This window comes from Grammomys surdaster, unplaced genomic scaffold (genome assembly GCF_004785775.1).
Source record: "Grammomys surdaster isolate TR1022 unplaced genomic scaffold, NIH_TR_1.0 355, whole genome shotgun sequence".
Classification (NCBI taxonomy): domain Eukaryota; kingdom Metazoa; phylum Chordata; class Mammalia; order Rodentia; family Muridae; genus Grammomys; species Grammomys surdaster.
Window position 1 is genome coordinate 252,807 of NW_021604774.1, and position 11,198 is coordinate 264,004.

Below are 11,198 nucleotides of genomic sequence, written 5' to 3' on the forward strand. Positions count from 1 at the left end.
AATGAGGACATCACACAGCATAATGTTATTTGGATACAAAAAGAGAAATACATTTATGCAGCAATGTATACAGCTTTCAAAATATGTCAGTCACAACAGCCACATATGACATAAACCCATTGTTATGAAATTTCTAGAACTGATGAATCTATTCTATTATATTCTACAGAAGCAGAATATAGGCTGTTGGTTTCTTGGGGCTTGGAGTAGTGGCTGGTGGATATTTGGGATGATATGAAATAGGTCGAGTTTGTCTTGGGGACAAAGAAAATGCTTTGGATTTAACAGAGGTGATGGCTGCATAATTACAAAGAAGCAAAGAAGAAAACACTGCGTTGTGTTTAAAAGATGAAACTTATGATGTGTGAATTGTATTTCAATATAAAAAAAATAGTAATTGGTAATTTAAGGCCTCTCCTCAAGGACTCAGTCATTGGGTCAACCTCGAGACCAGTGCATGGTCCTGTGGAGAGCTACTTGGACTTCCTTGTTCCGCAGACAGTAGATGACTGGGTTGCACATGGGGGTGACCACTGTATAGATGACAGACAGCACTTTGTTGAGATCCATGGCTTCTATGCGTTTGGGGCGGGCATAGATGAAGATAGTGACTGAGTAGAAGATGCCCACAACGACCAGGTGGGAGGCACATGTAGAGAAGGCCTTGTAGTGGGCAGTGGTAGAAGGCATGCGCAGAACTGCCCTGCCAATAGCCACATAGGAGGCCATAGTAGTGAGGAAGCAACCCCAAAGGATGACAATGGCTGAGATGAAGTCTACCAGTTCTGTGAGGGCCACATGGGTACAGGACAGGTTGAGTAATGGGGAGACATCACAGAAGAAATGGTTGAGGACATTGGGACCACAGTAGGATAGGGTGGCAATGCATGTGGTCTTGACCATAGAGACTAGTAACCCACCTAGCCATGAAGTCATAGCAAAGCCCAGGCAGACCTGAGGCCTCATGAGTACTGGGTAGTGTAGTGGACGGCAGATGGCCACATAGCGATCATAAGCCATGGAGGCCAGAAGGATGCACTCTGTGCCCACAAGGACAATAAAAAAGAAGAGTTGGGTCATGCAAGCTATGAAGGGAATATAGTAGAGTCCATTCCACAGCCCCATGAGCAGACTGGGCATGGTCACTGACACATAGCACATCTCCAGGCAGCTGAGGTTGCCCAGGAAGAAGTACATGGGCTTATGCAGCTCTTTGTGACTGCAGATGAGGTAGATGATGAGTGTGTTCTCCAGGAGTGTCAGCAGGTAGAGAGTCAGGAAGACAGCAAATAGGGCATCCCTTACGTCCAACCTAGTTGACAATCCCAGCAAGATAAATTGTTGAACCCTGGTCATGTTGGCCAACTCTGTGGACCTCTCCATCTGTAGAGAGACAAGCCAATTGTTATCATCCATCCTTCAGAAGCTTTATAGTAAAAGGAATTAGAAGGATGTTCACAGTATTTTACACGTCTAGTGGTCATCTCCAGGGATCTCTCCATCTGTAGAAAGACAAAGAATTGTTGACTTTCTATCCCTGGTGATACATTGGGATAAACAATTTCTTTGGAAAGAAGTTCAGAGTATGGGAGATCTCCAACACGTTTTTTAAGTCTAACATCTGTTGGAGTTGCTACAGCAGATTTTTAGGACACTGTGTGAGTATGATATCTCACTCTTATTGAATCTATGACTTCATACAGAGCACTTAAGAGGTGAGAGAATCATGTATGGTGTCCCTGAGTATATATCACAGCCAAGCAAGTGAATTAATGGATGGTAAATTCCTCTCTCAAATAAATATTAAATAATGGGCCAGGTGTGGTGGTTGTTTAATTCTAGCCCCTGAGAGGCAGGACCAAGCAGATCACTGTGAGCTGGAGGCTTGCCTGGTTGGTGCAGTGAATCCCAGGTCAGCCAGTGAGATTGTGTCAATATCTATTATATATATGTATATAATTGTATATGTATAATATACCTACTATATACATTATACATACATATATTCCTATCTATCTATCTATCTATCTATCTATCTATCTATCTATCTATCTATCTATGCATGCCTGGAAGAGGGCTCAGTGAATAAAGTGATTGCTGACTAAGCATAAAAACATGATTTGAAGTCTTCAGGAACCACATGAAGCTGGATATTGTGTCATATTGGTGGAGTTCTATACCCCTATAGCTAGCTGGGAGGCAGAAAAAAGAATTCCCAGAAGTCTAAGGGCCAGGGAGCCTGGCTTATACACTGATGAAAAAGAAACTCTGATTTAAACAAGGTTGACAATGAGGACTGACACTCGAGGTTGTCTTCTGACCTCCACATTCATGCCTGCACATATGTATGTACAGAAACACACACACACACACACACACCAAATATATACATATATACACATGTATATATATAACGTGAAGATAAAAATTATATCATACTTTTGCAGTTCTATGTAGTTTTTCTGGCCGTGTTTTGATTTCTTTCAGTAAGTGACACATGCATTAAGACTATTCTAAGCCAGGTGGCTGTGGTGCACACCTTTTATCCCAGTATTTCGGAGGCAAAAATGGGAAGACTGCTGTGAGTTCAAGGCCAGTCTGGTCTACAGAGGAAATTTCAGGAAAGCCAAAGCTACCAAAAAACCCTCTATCTTGAAAAACAAAAAATCAAACCCCCAAACCCCAAAATCAAAAACCAAAATAAAGCAAAGCAAAGCAAAATAAAACAAGATAGTACTCTATAAACCCTAGAGCAATAGTCTCTCTCCTTACTCCTTTCTTCTCCTCATCTTTCTCTTCCTTCTCCTCTCCTCCTCCATTTTGATTCTGTGCAGAACACTGAAAAAAAAAGGCTATCCTTACCCTTATTTTACAAGAAAGACACTGTAGATCATAGCACTAATATGGGGCCAGAGAGGCCACTCAGTGGTTAAAGCAGCTTGCTACCAAGTCTGACAACTCTGGTTTGATCCCTGGCCCTTTCCCATGGGGGAAAGTGAGAACAGATTTCTGAAAGTTGTCTGTTGACTTCCACACACATGTCATGACTGACACAGGCACGCGTGTGACACACACACACACACATACACACACACACACACACACACACACTCGATACACATCACACACACGCACACACTCTATACTTTTTCATTAGAGATTAAAACTCAATTAATATGACTTGTTCTAAATCACACAACAAAGACGGGAAACGGGATCAAATCCCTGGATGATTAAAGCCCCTGTCCAGTAAGTCTTTAATTGTTATTTCCTGGTCAGTACCATTCTAAATGGCAGCTGCAGAAGCATCAAATGATTAAATGCCATGGAACTAGTAATAATCACGACAATAATCTTCCTTGGGCCAAAGTCTTTGTCTTCACTTCTCAAATTTTAGCCCTTTAAAGCTTCATGAAGCTTGATCAAGATGTTTTATCACTGCATCATCACAGCGGACCTTAGGATTGAGAAGAAACATACTCAAGACACCGGGAGGGAGTGAATGAGTAGAGCTGGTTTACAAACTGGGCTCTCACCAAAATTCTGTGTCCTGACATCATAGGTACCTGACAGTGAGTGAAGGAAAATAGGAAATACGGTTTATGTGCACAGTGGGGTTTTATTCAGTTGTAAAGGAGAATGAAATAATGTTTCCAGAAAAAAAGGTTGTAAGTGGAGATCATTGTGTTAAGTAAAATAAGTATTGAATTTCATTTCCTCTCACACACGAAACTGAGGGATAAAATATAAAGATGGATACAATAGGAAAAGTAGGGGGAGAGTCACAGCGAAGCAATTTTTGTTTAAAAAATGCAATAATGAAATTGAATACTAAGATTTTATGTAAAATAAAAAAAACCTTATAGAAGCAAAATGTTTTGTATGTCTATTAGGGGACCATTGCGATACTTCCCACACGCCAACAGATGACTCCACATCCATGTACATATGAGTAGCACTGCTTGGACTTAGTGGGTTACTTTTTTTTAAAAAAAAGAGAACATGAAGATGGAAGGAAGATGTATTGGAAGGGACTGGGTGGATTACAGGAAGAGGGTGGGGGTGGATATGATCAAAACATGATATTTGTGCATCAAATTAAAAATATCAAAATTAGAAATAAAGTTTTAATGGGGTTTCTCTGCATGGGTAGATAATTCTCTTTGAAGCTCAAGATTATAATAAAATAAAATAAAATAAAAAAGTATTATGGACATGGGACAAATAGAAGCTGTGGAGGGTAGAAGATGGCAGTAGAGAGGAAGAATATTATCAAAGTATATTATAAGCACATATGGAAACGAAATGCCAAACTCAGTGCTTTCTGTGTTAACTTTAGTAAGTTAATCAAATTTTAAAATTTTATATTCTTTCTTTCATTCCATAATACATTTCAGAATTTTGGTTTGCTCAACTTTTCACTTTATAGGTTTAAATATTGACTTGGACAAACTAATAAGAGCTCAATGATTTTTTTTGTGCCCAATTTTCATAAGAATGATAATATTCTTATGCCTTCATAGAAGAAGCTTTGTGTGTGTGTGTGTGTGTGTGCATACCAGTAAGCAATATCTTCAGCTTTTGAAGAATATCAGAAAAGTTCACACCAGTCTTATTACCGGAGGGATATGCCTATCTTTGTCTTAAACAGTAATCGACATCTGAACAGCAGCATGGGCTGATTCTGTCTACATTGCTGCACATAAGTTTCCCATTAGATTGGGATTTTGGGTACAAGTCTTTCCACAAACTTACACAAGTGCTATCAAGAGTTAGGGTCTTACTCTCTGCAGTTTGACTTCTATTTGTGGTTGAAAATGAACTCTTCATCATCCAGGCTCAGGGCTGATGCCAAAATTCTGAAGAGTCTGGTAGTGGCTTCACTGCAAAACACTCCTTTTCTTGTAATCCCCCTACATTGTTTCCCCCTCGTTCCCTGTTCTGCTTTTGAGTTTCATTCTCTTCCCCTTCACAATGATCCCTCTCACTTCTCAACTCTTCTATGAATGCTTTTTATAGGTAACATTTCTTGACTAACCGACTGAAATGTAGCAAAGCTCTCCATAAAAATCCTACAAATACCTACCAGTCACCCAAAGTGTCTCAGGACTCCGTAGAACCAGAAGACACACCCAGTTCTATCTCAGTTTTGTAATATACAAACCACTCAGCAGCATCTGTATAGCTTGATTCTGACTGCTGGCCAGAGGAATATATATATATGTATATGTATATGTATATATATGTATATGCCATGATGATTTCCCAAGTCTGTGCCCTGGGCAGGCTACTAACTCTCTTCAAGTATCAATTGTATGTTTTTCAAGATGAAAGAAAATCATCTTTTACTCTGATGAATATCATTTTTCTGCCCCATAAAGGAAGGAGAAATATCATGTTAAACACAAGACTTTACTATAAGGCTTGAACTCATAAATTAAACAGGGACAGGTTGAAAATCTCTCGTCTTAAATAAAATCCAGAGTTTTTCCTCAACAAGACTATTGGCTAGAAGAAGTCTTCAATAGTCATTAACTCTATTCCATTTCACATATGCTTATGAAGAAAGACTTTGAACAAAGAGAGAAGCACACAAGAGCGATGTACATATTGCCAATAGACAAGTTGAGTTATTAACACCAAAATGTTTGAAAACCTCGAAGCTTCATGTCTCTAGGAATCACTTTAATTACTTCAACCTATTTTCTCTTCTCAACTATTTCTCTTAAAATGAATAGATTCCATAAACTTTAAAGCCTGCCCAACTTCTCATCACTGGGATTCTAACTGAACCTCTGTGGAAAACAAGAGGCTGAAGTCACCCGGACATATTATCTCTCCCTAGTAAGTCTCTAAGAAACCACCTGATATCACCATGCTGTCAATCTCCCTATCTCTACCCATTGTTACATATATTTTATATGATGCTATCAAGAGCATTAAGTGAATGTCTTTTAAGTATTTGGATCTGATACCTAATAAAGCACTGTGTGTTCTATACAAGTTTATTTTTCTATGTGCAAGCATGCACACCTGTTTTTGCATTTATGTAACTCCAGCACTCCAAGGCTAACTGAGGTGGGAAGGCCACAAGTTTAAGACCATCATGATCTTGACTAAAGAACTAGTATATTTTTTCTGTTGATTCTTATTTTTAGGAAAGATCTCATGTAGCTGAGATCTTGTTATCTGGTGGAAGATAACCAGAGCTTATGTTCCCCTCTCTATTTCCTGAATACTGTGATTACAAATATGTGACATTATTCCTTTATTTATGCGATGGGGTTCAAACCCAACACTTCTTTCATGTTAGCCAGATACTTGACCACTTAAAATATATCCTAATCCCTGTTGTTCTTTGTTTCACTCCTTCAAAGAACTTGTCTGGGTCTTCTCACCTGCTGGTTGAAGGTAGATAAGTACAAATCCTTTCTTGCTGATGGTGAATGAGGAGTAGGCTCTGGTGATGGCTGGGTGAAACCAGCTGGCTCTAAGGAAGGGTTGCCAAGAAATGGAACCTTTCAGAGAGAAATTGTCCTTGGTCTTGAACCACACACACACACACACACACACACACACACACACACTCCCCTGTGTTACTGTCCTGGAATGTCCCAGTTACTGAGTTGTTAGAGAAGGCAAAGACACAAGCTTAAACCAGCTCTCTAGACCTGAGAGGATTCCCTGGTCTCTGTGGATTAGAAAAAATAGGGAAAGGAAAGTTTCAGAGAAGATGGAAAGTGAGGGCCACTGCCTAACTTTGTCCTGTGACCTGCACCCACATGTTAATACATGTGCATGCACACAAAAGACTTTCATACCACATTTTACTTGTTTTTTAAAGCTAAATATACCTATGAATTAGCCATATTTTCATGCTAAAACATGAAAAACATATAGGCTAGAGAAATGGCTCAATGGTTAGAAGCATTCACTGTTCTTGCAGAGGACTCGAGTTCACATCTCAACATCCATGTTGAATGGCTCATAACTGCTGGTGACTCCGGGGGGATTCTGACTCCTATGAGTTCTGTGGGCATCTACACTCACAAACATACCTATGCAACACATAGACATACAAGTATATATATATAATAAAAATAATAAAAATAATACTTAAAACACAAATTATTTTTTACTCTCACAGTTTTTGTAATTAAACTCTTTATTATGTATAAATATTATTGGTAGGCATTTAAATGAATTCTTCCATTTTCGTTGCAAACAAAGCCTTAGTAAGCTTGTAATTTTTTGCATAGTATCTGTCTATCCTTGTAGACTTCTACTGGCTCACTTGATAAATATATATCAGTCAGTTAGCAGTAAAATTACCAGACTATCAAATTTGCACATATGAGTGAAATTAAGCACATATACATGCAGGCTAGCAGATGTGTATTATTCATGAACTTTAATGAATTATTCATAAACTTGATCATTTTTTTCTTTTAATAATTTTTTCTTAATTATTTTCCTGAGCTCAACTCCTAGGAAAATATTTTCTACAGGTTTTAGTTTGAATTTAAAGATTACTAGTAGTGGCTGGGCCGTGAAAGATTTGAACCAGCATGTGAGAGGTTCATGTATGGGAGATGGTGATCAAGGCCAATGCAGAGTCTTCCTCAGCACAGTGTGGACCTCCTTGTTCCTCAGACAGTAGATGACAGGGTTACAGAGAGGTGTGACCACCGTGTAGATGACAGACAGCACCTTGTTGAGGTCCATGGATTTGATGCGGCTGGGGCGGCAATAGATGAAGAGAGCTGCTGAGTAGAAGATGCCCACCACGACCAGATGGGAGGCACAGGTGGAGAAGGCCTTGCGCCGTGCAGCGGCTGACGGCATGCGGAGTACAGCCATCCCAATGGCTGAATAGGAGGCCAGGGATACCAGAAGTGTTCCACAGAAGATGACAATGGCTGAGATGAAGTCTACCAGCTCTGTGAGGGCCACATGGGTGCAGGACAAGTTGAGCAGAGGGGAGACATCACAGAAGAATTGGTTGAGGACATTGGGACCACAGTAAGACAGACTAGCAATGCATTTTGTCTTTATTGCAGAGACCAGCAGCCCACCCAGCCATGAAGACAAGGCTAAGCCCAGGCAGACCTGCGGCCTCATGAGCAGTGGGTAGTGCAGTGGGCGGCAGATGGCCACATAGCGGTCATAAGCCATGGAGGCCAGGAGGGTGCACTCTGTGCAGATGAGAGAGACAAAGAAGAAGAGTTGAGTCATGCAAGTTACAAAGGAAATGTGGTAGGGTCCCGTCCACAGTCCCACGAGTAGGGTGGGCATGGTGACTGACACATAGCACATCTCCAGGCAGCTGAGGTTGCCCAGGAAGAAGTACATGGGCTTGTGGAGCTCACTGTGACTGCAGATGAGGTAGATGATGAGTGTGTTCTCCAGAAGAGTCAGCAGGTAGAGAGTCAGGAAGACGACAAACAGGGCATCTCTTATTCCCAGCCTTGTAGGAAAACCTAACAGCACAAATTGATGGACTCTGCTCATGTTGGTCAACTCAAGTGGTGTCTCCATCTGTGGAGAGCAGAGTAGCATTGTTCAAAAAGAAGCACAGTGCACAATCTTATGAGAATGTTCACACTTCCTGGAGAAATTAGTGGTACTGACAACTATCCAGAAAGCTAGCATATCAGCCAGTCTTTGAAAGAAACTCTAAGCATGGTTCCTCATTATATTGGTTACTTTTCTTGTTGCTATGATGAAGCATTATGGCCAAAGCAAATCAGGGAAGAGCAAGCTTAGTTTAGCTCATGGCTTCAGGGTTGGGCAGACAGGACATCAATGACATTCAAGGTAGCTGGAGCGGGAAGCATATAACACACATTCCAATGGCAAGCTTGAAACAGCTAGCAAACTGGAAGTGGACCATGGTTATGAATCCTCAAAGCCAACTCCCAAGTGATGGACTTTCTCCAGCAAGTCCACTCCACCGAAGTCTTTAGGAGTATGAAACAGTCAAATACCTGAGTCTATGGGAGATGTTTTTTTATTCAAGTCACTATACAAGTCCCCTAAATCTGTGAAAACACACACACACACACACACACACACACACACACACACACACACACGCACTAAATAGAATGCATTTTTTAAAAAAGGTGTCTGCTATATGATTATTGGATAAAGTGGTTTCCACCAAGTCTGACGAACTCAATTCACTCTCTGAGATACACATGATCAGACAGAGCGTGGATATTTTGACCTTGTAGGAATGATGTCTCCAAATTAAAAAAAAAAAATAGTCACATCTACCTGTTGTGATATGTGAAACAATGAATGACAAGATCTGTACCAAATAAGGAAATAGATTCAGTTTTATGTATGCTTTACAGTAGAGATAGTCCGTCTAGATGGTTTTTAAATTTCAATCTCCATACAGAAATATATTCATATCTACAAATCCAGAATGAAAAAAGCCTGTGTTTTCCTCCAAAAATTCTCTTTTCTTAGTGTGATTTCAATTTCTATTGTTATATTCTATCATCAGTCATCAACACAACGATTAACATTTCTTGCATGTATGTGATATATGTGGGGGCACATGTATGTGTGGAGGTCAGAGGTCAATCTTATATATTGTTCAAAAGGTGCTATTCTTTGCATTTAAAAAACTTTATTTTATGTGCATAAATGTTTTACCTTCTCATATGAAGGTTAGTCGTGTGGCATGCTAGTATCCATGGAGTCAGAAGACAGAGTTAGATCTTCAGAACTGGTATTACAGATGCTTGTGAGCTACTGCGGGTATTGTAAATCAATCCTAAATCCTCAGGTAGAGGAGTGAGTGTTCTTAATCACTGAGCTGTGTCACGCACATCCAGCCTGGAGCTTACCAAGTAGGCTGGTATACCTGGCTAAAGAGCCTGAAGAACCTGCCTGTACCATCTCTTAAGAACAGAGAATACTAATATTTACAGTCATACTCGGGATCTAGGGACTGAACTCAGATCCTAATACTTGCGAAGCAAACATTTTATTGTACAAGCCAAATCCCAAGCTCCAAAGATCAATGCTGATTCTATTTATTTGCGCTGCTTTTTTTATGCTTCATTGCAAGCAACTAACATCCTTGTGTATAGTATATTACAGAATCAGAGAGAGTGAGAGAGAGAAAGAGAGAGAGAGCTATAACAATTGAAAAAATGTATATCAGAAAGTTTGAAAATCATGGAATGCGGTCAATCTTTATGATTACGATGTACAGAGACATATTCCCTCCCTGTACCACCTCAGAATATTATACTTCATACAGAATATTATTGATGCAAACCACGGTACAAAAACATAATAATAAAAAGTACATAATTCATAAGTCCATAAAAGCCTAGTTACTTTCTGTGACTCCATTACATTAGAAATGCACAAGGCTCAGAGTCAGAGTTTTTGTTCCAAGTCACATAGCCTGGGAGTGAAACCATCAGGAAGCTAACCTAACATGGCCTAGCTTCAGCACTGGGTGAATTGCATCACCTCCCATCACCATGTTCAAGACAGGCAACCCAAGCACTCTTCCACTTCAGAAGCTTGAAGATTAGAGCTAAAAAGTTCTCCTTGGTACATAGAATCCTGCACATTTATACCAAAAGGGTGTTATTCAGGGACTTGGGATGCTGGCTTTGTATGAGAAACAAACCACAAAAAGGCAAATAAAAACACAAGTGATTTCATAAAAAGCAAACTATGATGGTTCTGGGAGAACAAGTTCAAGGTCACTGGTGCCAATGGCCAAGGAAGTAACACACATGAGAGAGAACCAACTGGTTATGGAAACAGGTGAGCTGAATATATTTTGGTCAAGATGCTGGCAATGCAGTGGAGATGGTCACCAGGGACCAGAAACCTTCCCTTACTTCCCACTGGAATCTGTTTCCTCCTCTCAGGTTTCCCATGTATTGAGCTTCTAGAGCATTTTCTTCTTTAGCTGATGCTTTGCAGTGTCTCTACAGTGTATGCCCCCTGCTTTGCAAATAAAATAGTGTCATCAATGGGAAAATAGTATTCATGGTTCCCTCTGACCCTTCTCCCCTGGACCAACTTCAGATTGAAGATGTAAAAATCTTTCAGCCTCTAGATTTGAGCCCAAGACTTCTATGTGCTTGGGAGACACTTGGGTCAATTTTCATAATGGTGAAGTCTCTCTCTCTCTCTCTCTCTCTCTCTCTCTCTCTCTC

At 40.1% G+C, this 11,198-nt stretch overlaps 2 protein-coding genes across 2 annotated transcripts; both read right to left on the reverse strand.

The window, feature by feature from the left end:
* Window positions 1-438: 438 nt before the first annotated feature.
* On the reverse strand, window positions 439-6,495 carry LOC114631260 (olfactory receptor 5). The gene is made up of 2 exons (XM_028779566.1): window positions 6,399-6,495; window positions 439-1,383 (listed from the first exon to the last, which is right to left on the reverse strand). Exon 2 carries the CDS (start codon window positions 1,381-1,383, stop codon window positions 439-441), a length of 945 nt encoding a protein of 314 aa, XP_028635399.1. The 5' UTR covers window positions 6,399-6,495.
* Window positions 6,496-7,599: 1,104 nt separating this feature from the next.
* Window positions 7,600-8,559, reverse strand: LOC114631276 (olfactory receptor 5-like). Its single transcript, XM_028779579.1, has one exon. The coding sequence runs from the start codon at window positions 8,557-8,559 to the stop codon at window positions 7,600-7,602; it is 960 nt and encodes a 319-aa protein (XP_028635412.1).
* Between the last annotated feature and the right edge of the window lie 2,639 nt (window positions 8,560-11,198).

Coding starts and splice junctions, on each gene's coding strand:
- LOC114631260 (XM_028779566.1), bottom strand. CDS start 1,383: ATGGAGAGGTCCACAGAGTTGGCCAACATGACCAGGGTTCAACAATTT.
- LOC114631276 (XM_028779579.1), bottom strand. CDS start 8,559: ATGCTACTCTGCTCTCCACAGATGGAGACACCACTTGAGTTGACCAAC.